The following is a 15,235-nucleotide window of genomic DNA, read 5'->3' on the forward strand; positions in this document are numbered from 1 at the left end:
TAAAACAAATGCTCCATATTTCTACCTTGGCTTCCATGCCTCCCATTCCCACTCGGGATTTTGTTCCAAACGTTACAGACTGCTGGTCTCCTGGGTAGAATATGTCAATGAGCTTTGCATCATCAGATCCAGGAGGGCTGTCAAAGAGTCCTGAAATAAATAATAAAAACTTGTTAGTGTAGTATACTCTCATCTCCAAGGCTCCCCAATGAAAAAAAGAAAAAAAAAAAAAAAAATGAGGCTGAAAAGCTGTGTTCCACTTTACAGGATTGAAAACTCAGTGAACGCTGCCTTTTGTGGGACTGAAAGCATCGAACACTTAACAGGCAGACTCAAGAAGTATAGCTTTACCGAAAGCATAATGAGTAAGAAACCAAAACCCCACATACTGAATAACAGCATGCAAGCTAGGAGGTAGTGACATCTGGTTGAGGTTACAGAGACAGCTTACAGCTTTTATATGTTCAAAATCAGGGCTTACATATACAAGCCCACAACTGAAGAGGTAAAGGATAGTACTCTTCACCAAAATCTCAGGTGATATTCTTGAATGCTGGGTTGGACAGTGATAAACTAGGCAATTGAGAAATACTAAAAAGGGTAATTATCGAATTCTGCTAAGAAGGGACACAACACCACAGAGACATACTCTAATGAATTTTTTTTTTAAAAAATCTAGTCATTTTATGTAACTATGTTTGGAGTACAATGATGCCTTGGTTTATCGAACATGTTAAACCTAAACTCTACCACATTTCCCAGAAATTCTATGTGAACAAATACTGGTATTACAAATTAGAGAGCACAAGTCCAGAATATATGTGTCCTTCCTTGATAGCCTGGGAAGGAGAGGACACACATCTTTCCATAAACAAGATGTCACATTGGATGTTAATTTTTTTTACATGTTGTTTTGACTATTGCTTTTGCGAGTTGTCCTCAGACAGTCATTTCAACTAGAATCAATCACGAAATCCAGCTGAATCTGCTAAAAGAAACTATGTTTATGGAAAGGCACCTCCTTCCTCCTCATGGTCTACAATATGTGCCAAAGTCCAGGCTCCACTGAAAGAAACCCACCTGAGAAGATGAAAAAACTACATGACTTGGGTCATTTGGACTGCACTTATCTGAAATTGCACCCCTACCCTCCCCTCTCTAGAAAAGGAACTTCGACATCCATAGGTGAGGACTTATGTCACAGCAGTACAGCTGAGAAGACTAGAGCAGGTGAGCCAAAAGTCTAGGAGACAGAAAAAGCTAGCAAGTTCCATGTATCTGGAAGGCAATGACCAGGACTTGTAATGTACATCTAACTTGCTGAAAGACAGAACCTGCTGCCAGAACAAACTACTGTAGAATAGTATTTGGCTTATGTTCCTGATTCTAAACACATAGCCTTTATCCTGCGTGTTACTCATGACTGTATCACACGATTCTGAGAAGCCAGCAGAAGTACCATAGCAGATACGGTATTCTGCGGTTTGGAACAAGTCTCAAGTTCATATGCATTCTCACCCACCCAGCTTCAACAGTGTGGCAGACAGTCTTTGGCTTATGCAACAGCATCAGCACTGGGTATATGCCTTAAGGAGTTACATGTCACGTTGTAATTGTCCCTGTAAAAGATATGAACTAAAGAGATCAGTAAAACCCAAACATAGGTTGGCTTGACTACCTGATGTACCTCAGTGAAACAAGAAAGTGACATAACTCACAAACCTTCTACGTCTGAGAGAACAATCAGGAGATCAGTTTTCATTTCCACAGCCAGTCGTGCTGCCAGACTGTCGTTATCCTTCACGCTAATCACCTGCAATGCACATGCATATCAGCAGCACTGAATAGCAGAAGGAACTAGGAAATATTTGGCTGCAACATCCAAAAGCAAGCTACCTCAGCACTACCAAGTCCTTCTGAGCTATTTTGTTCACATTCACTTAGAAGGTGATCTTTGTGTGAAAGTACATAGGCTTTTGGAATGCAGTGAAGTGGTATCAAAATGACAAGCAGTGTGATAGTACCTGCATTCTGTCCACTGACAATAAGTACTAACTGACCTTGCTTTAAGCAGCAGTGCTGAACTAGACAACCCACAGAAGTCCTGTCCAACTTCAACTATTCAGTGAAAACCAAATTGGGCATGATTGCTTTTGGCAGAGCAGACATCATCTGCCCTGCTTTCACCCCACAGCACTGTATCATGCCAGAAACAGACAGGTCAGGATAGTCTTCCAGTACCCTTTGTCCACATTACTAATTCTATATGTTTTTTTCCCTGCTGCAGGCTTCAGAGGTCCCCAATTATGGTATTAGTGTACTGTACCATCTACAAGTAGGATCCACCCTCTTGCAATACTTTACCCACATTTACCCCCTGCAGATCACTATTCGGCTCTGGAGGTGGAACAACAGCATCATTGGTGTTAATTATAGGGACAATATTCATTCTTAAAAGCTCATGCAACGTTCCATTTAAGTTCCGACGCTTTTGTTCATCATGGAAATCCAGGTTGGTGACTAAAATCTAAAAGGAGGAAATTAATATGTACTTAGCCTACAAATTTTCTGGAGAACGAGATCATAAACATACGTATTAACATATCATAACAGATCAGTCATGCCCTTCAGGTCACTAAACAAACACAAGCCACATTTAAAGGATAAAGAATACAAGTGAGAATTACTCTTTCCATAACATTTTCAGTGCCTTAACTTCCACTGGAGCCTATAATGGCTTTTCTTAAGCTGACAGACCACAGGCTTCAGGAATCAAGTTGGAAAAAAAACCCTAAGCAGAACATAGATGCTGATGATAACTACTAAGACCCTACACAATTCGATAGATTACTCAAAGACACTGCCTTTCCTGTTTTCTCTCCCATTGCAATGTTTCTACTATTGCAAGCAGAAGGGATGCTTTGTCTCAAGACTTCTTTTCAGCTCTAGAACTCACTTGCTTTTCTGAAAGAAACTTGGTCTTAAAACCTCCTACAGGCAGACGCCACCCTCTTTGGTATTTTAAGACAAAAAAACCCTCAATGTCTGCTTTGAAGAGACTTTTTTTAAAAATTTTTACCCTGCCATTGCACATTTGAGAACCAAGCAAACAACTCTACCACACAAATGTTATAACAGCACTTGGAATCGACGTACGCACTGACTTTTTTGGCATGGGCAATTAATTCTTTTAAATCGAAGGAATGATAGTTGCCTAAAGACTTGAACCTAGCACAACGTATGGTGATGGTTAGCTATACTGTAAACATTTTAGCGATACCAGCTATACTGTATTACAGAAAGAAGTTCCTCCAAGCGAGACTTCGTACTAGGCTCCTAAATCCGTTAAAACTGTCTAAACAGACATGCCCTTACAGATGATGCAATTCTGTATTCTCAGAGTATTTAAGATATGTAAAGCCTGTTTAAGAGCAGTTCAATTAATACAGTTGCAGCGTTCAGTATAGGTAGAAGATTCAGGCCAGGGATACCATCACCCAACAAGTTAAAAAGGTTTGAGGAGCAGATGGATGGCAAGTTCTGAAGTGTAGATACGCACTTCTGTCAGCTTTACAGAGTTCAGCTGCTTGTGATTTTTAAACCCTCACTCTGGATCACGAACTCTACGTTTTATGAAGAGACCTTAACAGACTGCCCCCCTGTACATAAGAGCAGGACACACACAAACTCCAAAAATAAAAAGCGTATTTGCTTCACCTTGACAATAGATAACTCCATTTCAGAAACACTCAGCAAGGCACTCCTGTATAAGCTTCCATTTACATGACAATAATAAGCCCCAAAAGTAGGATGGCAATAGAAATGCAAGACTACAGTAAAGATAGCAGCATATAAAACATGGAAAAAATCCAAGAACAATGCCATCACTGAATGAAGCAGCAAGTCAGTCTAGGAAAGAAGGAATCCCTTACTTGAGCTGCACAGATGCTGTACTGCGTGAACATGGCCTCATACAGAGCCATTAGTCCACTCTGGCCAGCTGCTGCACAGGCTCGGGCCTCCAAGACTGGAATAGCCTACAAAGACAAAGAACAGCTGTCAGGCAGTGGATTGAGCAGGTACTACCCAACATTCAAGGAAAAGTGGGAGTGTTGCCAGCCGCTCACCATGTCTTTTAGCTGATTCTGGCCTGAATGAAGTGCTTGCCTCACACTCTGAGAAAGCAAGATCTCATGGCGCAACCGTTGCTTTCCAAAAGCTACAGCACCACTGGTAACAATCATCATCTCTCGGCCCTGATTCTGCAGCATTGACACCTGTAAGCAAGAACACAAGAAACAGGGCCTGGAGCATGACCATTGCTCAGACAACAGCTCTGGCTGTTAGAAATAACCTTATGCTCAACAGTTCCTGCTGACACAAGCGTTTCACTTTATCCATGGATGCGCAAACCAAGGCAACTACCCTCTAAGATACTCCTGCACACCTTCCTAGCCACTTAGGAGCTATGTGAAGGACTGCATGCAATCTATAGCTCCTGCTAAACTTCCTTTTCACAATACCAGTTTTTATGACAGTCATGCTTGAAATTTTCACAATACGTATTACATGGTAACACTTCCACACCCCTCACCCCTTCACCTCCATTGCTACAGATAAAGAAAGATAAGATATGAAAAAGCTGTAAACTAGCAGCTGTAACTTCCACCAACCTTCTTATTCATGATCCATTCCCAGAGCTGACATTATACAGTAACTTTCAATTCTAGAAGTGAAGAAGCTAACTCTGAGAGTACAGCTTTTAATTACTTCTTCCTTACATGCATCTGGACAGATTCCTTTCAAAGCTCTAAAGCTAAATGTCTCATATGAATTTCATTTATTATATTAACTTTACTTCCCAGAGAAGACACGTCCAATCCCCTGCAAAGTCATAATTTCATTTTGCAGAGCCAATCCATGAGTTGATCCCATCAGTTTTTCCTACAAGTAATGAGCTTTCTCCTGAAGGAAATCTGCAAATGCTTAGGTAATCAAGAAGGGTCTACTCTTTCTGCAGATTTCACAAACTTCAGTGCCACCTTCCCACGAGATCCAACTAACACCCCAGTCATGTCTTATCTACTGCATAAAAGTCTCACTGTGAAAATCTCTCCCTCTATACTGGGTCTGGCTGAGATGCAGTTAACTTTCTTCACAGGGGTCATATGGTGCTGTGTTTTGGATTTCAAGACTAAAACAGCATTGATAACATTCTCACGTTTTGCCTACCGTTAAACAGCACCTGCGCAGCATCAAAGCCTTCTGTTTTTCCCATGCTGAGCAGTACTTGCACAGCATCAAGGCTTTCTTTTCCCTGCTATGTCCCATCACAGCAGGCAGGCTAGGGCTGGGCAAGAAGTTTGGAGAAGACACATTTAGGACAACTGACATGAACTGGCCAAAGGGACATTCCATACCATATAACATCGCGCTCAGTAATAAAACCAGGGTAGCAGAAAAGGGAAGAGCAGGAGCTTGTCTTCCAAGGTCGCTGTCACTCAGGGACTAGCTGGGCATTGGTCTGCTTGTGTGAGGTAGTGAGTGACTGCCTTAGCATCACTTGTTTCTTTTCCCTTTTCCTTCACTTATTATACTGTCTTTACTTCAACCCATGAGTTTTCTTACTTTTGCTGTTCCTATTTTCTTGCCAGTCTGACCGCTGGGGGGGCAGAGGCATGAGGAGAGAACAAGCATCTATGTGGGTCCTTAGCTGCTGGACAGGGTCAACCCACTGCATCTTCAAACATCGATTTACTGAGTTACATGGCTTATGCTACCACAGCACAGGGGGATGAAAAAGGGAAAGGGCAACACATTGCTTTAAAGGGCCATCACTGTTTTATGAGTTTTTCCTACAGTCTTCTGTGCCATCCAACAATCGACGAGTATCTGAAGTTAAAACAAACATTTCACTTCAGTCACAGAATTACCTGCTCTACAATAGATGCCAGCCTCCCAAGGGCCAAGCCACACTCATCCCCTCGAGTCACAACAGCACTACCCAGCTTCACTACAATCCGCTTTGCATGCTTCAGCTCACTGCGGTGTGCAAATGATTTTCCATGTGCACGGCTGAGTGGCATGGTGATAAATGGGATGTTGCTCCAATAACAGATGGATTCGTTCCTTAATCTTTGGTTATGGAGAGGGAGATCTGTGATTAAAGAAAAAAGAGAAGGGAAAAAAAAAATGCAGTTTTAAGTGTTTCGTTGAGACTTTAAGACCCTGAAGTCATGTACCATTTCCTCCCTTTCCAAGGCTAAAGCTCACAAGACACACTTCTCTGACTGGGAATGAGAAGCTAGCTTTCAAGTCACCAACATAAAGTGAGAACCAGTAATATCTGAGCAGCACTAATGATCCCTAAGGTGTATAAGGCAATATCCCACGTGTCACAGAGCTTTGACTCTGGGAATCTAGAAGACCAAACTGAAGGACACTGTAAAAGAGCCCATACAGCCGACATCAGAAGTAAAAGTAGTAGTTTTAAAAATAACCTCCTTTGCCTTGCCTAATTAGATACAGCTAGAGATTTTTCCCATCTGTAGTAGCGCAGAAAGTATGACTGTTAGGAAAGAAAAGAGAGAGCTTTCACAGCATCTCCAAGTCAGGTACTTTTGTGTGTTGCTCAACTAGGGGCAGCAGAAGGGGGATGACAGACACACAAACTCTTCCTACAGGATCAATAGGTGTTGGAGGGAGAAAAGACAGTCACAGCACTACTCAGGTAAGATGCAACATAGGTAAGGCTGGCACTTTGCCCAAGTCAATAAGCTGGGAAACATTCCTCAGCAAAATCTTTCGTTTTCAAAGTGCCTAAAAAAGACAGTAAGACCACTATCAGCACAGGAGATTAAAGCCAATAATGACTATTAAGGCACGATCACAAGGAACAGTCTGGATCCTTTCTAATGGACAAAGAGGTAGACCCAAACACATAAAGTCACAAAGTTAAGCTGAAGGAATGAAGGCAGATGGAAAGCTCCTCCAGCATACTTCATATGAAGTTTTGCAGAGCCATAGTCAATTGCGTCTGAAGGAGCCACACAGATAAGAATACTTGCAGTCCAAGTGTGTCAGACGAATAATTAATATAACATGGATAAGCCATATTACTTGAAAAAAAGTTTGAAACCACATTTCCTTATCCTCCATCTAGTTCTTGCATTACTATTCAGAAACTGCATTAAACCAGGTCAACTTTTAGACAGTCTCAAAAATACCAGTATAGCAAAAAAGAGGGGGAACACATCTGATGTAATCACAGAAAAAATGGCTACCGACACTACACTCTGGGACCAAAAGCGCAACTTAGTCAGAAGATGCCAGACATTCATGGAAAAATTATGGAGAACATCATACTGGATGTTATTGAAAGGCATTTAAAGAACAATGCAATTACCAGGTACAGTCAACATGGGTTCACGAAGGGAAAGTCCTGTTTAATTAATTTGATATCCTTCTATGATAACGTCATCTGCCCAGTGAATGAAGGGAAGGTGGTGGATGTTGTTGTTCTGGATTTTAGTGAGGTTTTTGATACTGTTCCTCACAGCACCCTTCTGGACAAGTTGCCCAACTGTGAGATAAGCAGGTTCATGATGTGCTGGGTGAAGAACTGGCTGGACAGCAGGGCTCAAAGTGTTGTATGAATGGGGCTACAGCTGGCTGGCAAACGCTCACCAGCGGTGCTCCTCAGGGCTCAATCCTAAGGCCAGTGCTGTTCAATATTTTTATCAGTGATCTGGATGCAGGAGTTGTCTGCACCATTAGCAAGTTTGCTGATCCTACTAAACTGGGAGGCGCTGTTGATTCTCTCGAGGGACAGAAGATCTTGCAGAGGGATGTAGATAGATTGAGGCATTGGGCAGTCATCCATGGCATGAAATTTAACAAGTCCTAATGCCTGATTCTGCACTGGGGACAGAGTAACAGTGCTCACAAGTATAAACTGGGACACGAGTGGCTGCAGAGCAGCCCCGCGGAAAGGGACCTGGGGGTACTGGTTGGCAGCAGCTCAGTAGGAGCCAGTAGCGTGCCCTGGCACCAAGAGGGCAAACGGCATCCTGGAGCGTGTCAAACACAGCATGACCAGATGGCTGAAAGACTTGATTGTCCCGATGTATTTATTGTTGGTGTGGCCTCACCTGGAATACTGTGTGCAGCGCTGGGCCTCACCATTTCAGAAGGATGTTAAGGTCCTTGAATGCGTCCAGAGGAGGGCAACAAAGCTGGTGGCAGGACTGGGAGGCATGTCATCCTGGGAGCAGCTAAGAACTCGGGGTTTGTCTAGTCTGGAGAGAAGGAGGCTGAGGGGCGACCTGATTGCTTTCTACAGCTTCCCAAGGAGGGGATGTGGAGAGGGAGGTGCTGGTCTCTTCTCCCTGGGATCCAGGGACAGGATGCCTGGGAATGGCTCAAAGCTCTGTCAGGGGAGGTTCAGGCTGGACATTAGGAAGTATTTCTTTACCGAGAGGGTGTTCAAACATCAGAACAGGCTTCCTGGAGGGGTGGTCGATGCCTCGAGCCTGTCAAGGTTTGAGAGGCTTTTGGACAATGCCCTTAATAACACGCTTCAACTTTTGGCCAGCCCTGGAGTGGTCTAGATGATCATTATAGGTCCCTTCCAACTGAGCTATTCTAGTCAATCCTAACCCATATCTCATCTGAAGATGTAGAGGCTTCTTTACAGATCAGTGAACAGAATCCTATGCCATGGTCAAAGTTATCTGACTACAGTTTATTTAATCTGTTCAGTGTCTCTCATTTTGATGGTCTATAATACAAATTTTATAATATTTATAATAAACACTATAACTTAAAGTGACTATTCTAGGTGCTAATTCTGCTGGAGAAAGACAGGAATGAACACAGTGCTACAGAAAATAGAAACTTGTCATTTAACAATGTTTTAAGTAAAACTTTTGTTCATTATACACACAGAAGAAGCCTAAAAGATTAATCATAACTGTGGGCTGCACTAACATGTTACGCATATAAAAGCGGAAAATAGAATCTGGAGATGAGTTTCTTTTGCCCCTCATTTTCATGAAGGAATACTTGTGCATGTAAATAAGGCCTACAACATATATGAAAGAACAGGTGAAGGAGTCAAATTTAACTGTTCTTTCCAGCATTATACATTACTATACAGTATTTGCGCATCCCACACAGTATGACCAGAAAGGAGTAAAAACAATTTATTTCCAGTTCTCTTGGCTAAAGCTTCAGGGTTTAGAAGGTTCCAAGAAGGCAGCTGTTGAGGGATAACCAGCTTCTGAAAAGAAACCACTTTTTTTTTTTTTTTTTTTTTCAGAAAAGCAAGGAAAAAAGACAACGATTCTAGAACAAGCAGAGAAGTTCATTCATCTCCACTAAAGTCCTAATTGCTAACCTTGCTCTATGACTGCATAAACCTATCTTAGTTATTTTAGACTGGACCAAGATGCAAAATCAACTCCCATGTTACGTATGCAAAATATTTCTGGCGATGCAAGCCCATTAACTCACTTCATATGCACTTATGGAGAAACTGATACAGCCATCCGGTCAACTTTTTGGGCAAATAAGTTTCCACTGGCCTCACCACAAGTTCCTTTTGGGTAGCTGTAGAGAGCAATAAGGTCTCCTCTCAGTGTTCTCTTCACTAGGCTAAACAACCCTGGTTCCCTCAGGCGCTCCTCATAAGACATGTTTTCCAGACCCAACTCATCAGTTGCCCTTCTCTGGACCTGCTCCAGCACCTCAATGTCCTTCCTATACTCTGGCACTGAAAACTGCACCCAGCATTCGAGGTGTGGCCTCACCAGTGCCGAGCACAGGGGCACAATCACCTCCCTAGTCCTGCTGGCCACACCATGGCTAACACAGGCCAGGATGCTGTTGGCCTTCTAGGCCACCTGGGCACACTGCCAGCTCATATTAAGCCGGCTGTCGACCAGCACCCCCACGGCCTTTCCCACCGGGCAGCTTTCTAGCTGCTCATCCCCAGCCTGTAGAACTGTGGGGGGTTGTTGTGACCGAAGTCAGGACCCGGCACTTGGCCTTGTTGAACCTCACAGCATTGGCCTCAGCCCATCGATGCAGCCTGTCCAGATCCCTCTGCAGAGCCTTCCTGCCCTCCAGCAGATCAACACTCCTGCTTAAGCACGTGGCTTAGTGGTGGGCTTAGTAGTGTTAGGATAATGGTTGGACTTGATGATCTTAAAGGTCCTTTCCAACTAAAATTATTCTAGTCTAGATATTCCAGTTTTTATATCCAGTACCTTTGTCAACAGTTTCACTTTCTTAATAAAGAAGGGGAAACATGAAAAAGACTTAAGTAGTTGGCACTACAGATCCTTTTACGTAATCTGCATGCGGCTCGCTTCTCAGGAGTAAAGAAGCAGAATTTCAAAATACACACGAGCTGAATAGAGTCACAGCAGAAACTGTGAAGAACAAAAGAAAACTGTGATAAATGCTGAATCCAACTTTCGAATGCAACTGATGAAGTAACCAGAGTTGCTCCAATACTGGATACTGTCAATACTAAGGAATAATTTTCAGTGTTAACTATGAATAGTTTACTGACTTTGGAAAACGTGGAATATTTAGAAATATGACAAATGCAAAAGTCAACAGAGCTATAGTTCAGAAAAAAAGCAAGTTTAAGTTTAGCATTTTCAAGATTTCAACATTTATTAATTCATATAAATATCAACAAAAGAGAACTGTTAACACACAGAGCAATGGGAAATTAACCTTGCATGATACTGTAAACAGTTAATCTCTTGATCTAATAGTCTATCTATCCTCACCTTCTCTACATCAGACTACTAATCAAGTAGTACTGCAAGCATCTTTCCACTTTTTCCTAATCTGGATAAATTTGAGCTTCACACCTTGCTTTACTCAAGATGTATGTGGGCTGAAAATGCAGGGAGCAGGCATAATCAGATTCTTGTTTTCCAGGAATGTATGAGGATGAAATAAAGAACTTTTACAGTAGCAGCACTTTCACAACAGATTTTTCTGCTTGAAATGCCCATCAGAATGAAAAACACACCCTCTCAGACATCCAGCTGAATATTACTGAGTTAAGGGAGAAAGTAACATTAAGAAAGTAGAGCTTCAAGTGCAGTTCACTCCAGAGGTTATAAGTTGAGTGACGTTACTGAGGCAATTTTCCTTTCAACGTAGGAAAGAGCATAGGCATGCCCAAACACACACTGACTAACATTATTAGAAACGTGTGCTTTCTCTCATACATACATAAACGGGAAATGGCTGCGATAGCATGTGGCCGTAACACAAAGCACCATCCAGGGGAACGGACAAGAGGCCTCAGAGCAGCTCGACACAACATTTTGAGATGCCTTCTGCAAATCAAGGATACCTGTAAATTAAAAGGAAAGGAGAAGGGGGAAAAACTGGTTAAATATCAGCGAATTTCCAGACATATTTCTCTCCTCACCCACCCCCCCACCCCACCTCCTCTTTGTCCTGTACACTCTCAACATAATTTCCTTGTGCAAGAGACAAGACAGCCCACTCTCTCCATTTGCAGCATTCTCAGGCTGCGTCTTAGAAGAACTGAAGGCCTCTGTTTCCTACCTGCTGGCAGGTCATTATTAAAGGTCAAGAACAAAACATGGCTCCCCAAAGAGAGAAAGACTTTTAGTAAGCATACCTAGAATGGAAAAAAAGCCATAACAGGAAGAAAAAAAAAAAAAAATGTGGAGAGGCTGTATCATCCAGACTTCTCCGTACACCCCACAACAGAGCATCTACTATATTTCTCATGAATCTCAGCCCTATTCAATAGAGAAGACACGCCGATTCACTTTTCTCTGAGCGCTACCAAATGACAAGATGTTAACCATGATTACAAGTAAGGACACCAGTTTCCAAGGTATTTGGCACTAGTTTCCCTTGACTGAACTTGTAAACACTCAGGATTCTTGTAACTCAAAATCTACTACAGCAAGTACCCAGCAAACAAGGGGTACATAATAAGCAATTTCCTACGACAGGTCTAGCTGAAGTAACGCATCTAGTATCACAAAGGAAACAAATCAGATTAACAAGAATCCAGTTCTCCCAAACAGTGCTTAAGCCATGAAAACTCTCCTTCCCCTTTTACAAAATTCTGATTCCTTTACTTGCTTTCAATGCATCCCTCTGCACCACTGGGATACAGCAAATGACATTGCACCAGATGTGGTGAGGAGAATGTATTGAAGAGAAGCCAATGAGAGCTCATAGTAACTGCAGTAGAAGACTGCTATTACAAATACCGTGACAATTATAGCACCTGGCAGTTCCGGCATACGTGTACATGAACACTTGAAATTGCTTCATTATGCTGCCATCAGTGTACTGTTATTATACATCATTATAATCCTTACCAAAACATACACATCTACATAAGACAAGGCAGCCACCAGCAGATAATGGCTCTCCTGTTTTGTCTAGTAAAGATCACATAGCATGGCATTTTAACAATATTAATCTGCAATGACCCTCGAGTTCTGTATTTCATCTGAAATGGCAGTCTTGGCCACTGCCAGGATGAGGCAGAGCAGACAAAGGACTCGGGGCAGATGATACTACTGAGCAAGCAGTCCAAGTTTTCTTCTCATAACAGGGCCCAAGCTTAAAGGAGCTAGTGAACAGTACCAACTAGACATTCCGTTTTTGAACTCTTACCAGGCACCTGATGTACCTGCCTCTGGTGGGGACACAACAATTCCCACTGGTCGTATGTCTGGCTGTTTAACCGTTCCACCTTAGAGTTCACCCTGGCATCTGTCAGCTATCATCTTCCCAGTAGGGTCTTAGTTGCGTCTGAGAAGGATGCTCAAAGTCCAGCAGCTCCTGACAACCTGAACTGGCAAACAGCAGGTCCTTTAACCAGAACTCTTTCCACCACAGTTATCCTGAGTGGAACTGCCTGTTCCTCTTCAGCTCCCTTACGGAACAGAACCAGGCACTCTACCTGAAGTTTCACCTGCAGACATTTCCCGTCACAACCTCTCCTGTCAGGCCTTCGACCCCCATTACAGTAATAATCTTCACCTGCTGTTGCCCTGTCACCAGAACACAGACCCATACTTGCTAGATCAAGCTCCTACTGATCTGCCAAAGAACCACTTCACATTCTCACTACAGGCCTGCTTGCAACTAAGAGAAACCTTGTCCTTCTGGAAGACATGCCTCCTGTTTCCCTTTGTCAGGGACAACTTTGCTAAGAGCGAGCAGACAACGAGGAGTGAGAAGTGGCAGACAGAGTGGATCTACTAAAGGAAAATTATTAGAAAGAAATAGCATGATTTTGAAACTAGCTTGTGAGAAAAGGCACGGAGACTAAGTTAACAAGAAGACAGAAATGGAAATTTTAAAGCAGCAGCAATCAAGAAAATAAAGAGATACGTGAAAAGGGAATGATGGTGCCAGAAAGCACAGATAGAGCAGAGACTATGCTGTAAATTATAACCTTTCTTTTAGGCCAGTCCGAGGCTGCAGAACAACCCCTTTCTCTATTCTCATTCAGTGAAGGATCTAAAGTTAATTTCAATCTTCATTTTCTATTCCACTCCCATTCCCACCTTTTCGATACCTGGAATGGTTCTGGTCTTCAATAGCAAAACAAAAAAAAGGTACATAATTTTTAAAAGCGCTTTTTTTTTTTTTCATTACCAAGAAAACCTACTCATTCCAAACTAGTCTCCCAACGTGACTTTTAAAAATATCATTCTCCCATCATCTCTTTAAATAATAAAAGTTAACCTTACATTATTTCTCATAGAAAGCAATACCATTGGCTAGTTTTCATTAATTTATTATCTTCATAACAGCTGTTAAGTAGCACAGTACATTCAGACTCTGTTCCAGATCAGTGCAAAGAGACTTAGTCACCTTCCCAAGCAGAGGTCTCAAATCCTAAAACTGGTGCCTTTTGGCAACAACAATCTCTAACACTGATTTTTCAGTCTGTTGCCTGCAAGCCCACGGGATGTCAATTATTTTATCAATTCACTGAAAAAGTAAATAAACTCTTTTCACAGTTTTATACATAAAGAACAAAATCTCCACCAAGCGTTAGGCCATTCCACAAGTGAAAAAAGAAATCTGGAAACCAAACTCCTCTAGAAAGAGCTGTACTGTAGTACAGCTAAGCAATTAAGCAGAGATAAACCAAGTTCCAAGGAAATGCACACCATTTTTAGGAAGTAAGTCTTCACCGTAGCACAAATAAGTCCTCTGTAGCATTCAGGGTTTTTTTTGTTATTTAAACAGCTTTGTTATCTTACCGACTGAAACCTTTGTGAGAAAAAAAAAAATAAAAAAATCTGCAGCTCAGCGCAAACTCAAAACCAAGAAACCTCCCCAGAGGGAAGCCCGTTGAGAAGAACTGGCTAAAATAAAGAAAGGCTTCAAACAAACGGTCTTTAGCACAGTTTGCAAATAGCGTTGTCCGGGTTCTACAGAAGGCGCGCACACCGAGAACAGGCAGCTTAAGGTAACGTGCACCGCGAATCCTGTTCTACCAAGAGCCCGTTCCAGCCGGACGCCGCGGTCACAGATCTACCAGCACCGACTCCCGCAGCGGAACAAAAGCCTGCCACCTGCCTGACAGAGCCGCGGAAGCTCGGTGCCGTCCCGCTCCGCGGCGCCCCGGCCATCAGCAAGCTCGGCGGCAGGGGCAGGGCTGAGCAGCCGCAGCCCCGGCGCAGGACGAGGCCCTCCCGGCAGCGCGCGACAGAGCCCACCGGGCGCGGGCAGGGCGCTCAGCCGAACGGCCGCCGCGCAGGCGCCGACCCCTGCCCAGCCCCGGACCCGCCGGACGCCCGTACCTGCGCGCTCCCGCCGAAGCCGCGGCCCAGCCTCCGCCCGGCGCCGCACCGCAGGGCCGCCGGCGGACGGGCCGGCCCGCGCTCCCGCGGCCGACCAGCTGACCCGCCGCAGCCAATCCCGGCGCCCGGAGCAGCAGCCGCACCAGCGCCGCCACCTGACGCAAGCTCGGCGGCTGCAGCCTCCCCCCCCGCCGGCCGGCCAGCCCTGCTGGCGCGGGGGTGATGTAACTTCGCTCCACGTTGCAGCACAAACTCCAGGGCCTTACGCGTTACAGCGCCAACAGCCGTTCTCTGTCTGGGCCCAGGCGGGTCCAGACGGCCCTGCGCACGGCGCGGGCCGCCCAGCCATCGCCGCGCCCTCTTCCCTCGACCTCGGTTCTCCCCGTTCTCAGGCA

At 43.8% G+C, this 15,235-nt stretch overlaps 1 protein-coding gene across 3 annotated transcripts in view; it reads right to left on the minus strand.

The window, feature by feature from the left end:
• The window catches only part of ALDH18A1 (aldehyde dehydrogenase 18 family member A1), a 36,265-nt gene extending 21,394 nt beyond the window's left edge, over positions 1-14,871 (minus strand). Inside the window, exons 1-8 of one of the 3 annotated variants that reach the window (XM_086467156.1) lie at positions 14,841-14,871; positions 11,257-11,380; positions 5,934-6,157; positions 4,128-4,277; positions 3,933-4,037; positions 2,369-2,527; positions 1,723-1,813; positions 26-150 (exon numbers count right to left, since the gene is read on the minus strand). In XM_086467156.1, the coding sequence (XP_086323282.1) occupies positions 26-150; positions 1,723-1,813; positions 2,369-2,527; positions 3,933-4,037; positions 4,128-4,277; positions 5,934-6,157; positions 11,257-11,350 (948 nt within the window). In that variant the 5' untranslated portion in view covers positions 11,351-11,380; positions 14,841-14,871. Of the gene's footprint in view, positions 1-25; positions 151-1,722; positions 1,814-2,368; positions 2,528-3,932; positions 4,038-4,127; positions 4,278-5,933; positions 6,158-8,150; positions 8,162-11,256; positions 11,381-14,840 lie in introns of those variants that run through there. The other 2 variants (XM_086467155.1, XM_086467157.1) reach the window with 2 other exon arrangements.
• Positions 14,872-15,235: the final 364 nt, after the last annotated feature.

This window comes from Leptosomus discolor, chromosome 6 (assembly GCF_034619465.1).
Source record: "Leptosomus discolor isolate bLepDis1 chromosome 6, bLepDis1.hap2, whole genome shotgun sequence".
Lineage (NCBI taxonomy): Eukaryota > Metazoa > Chordata > Aves > Leptosomiformes > Leptosomidae > Leptosomus > Leptosomus discolor.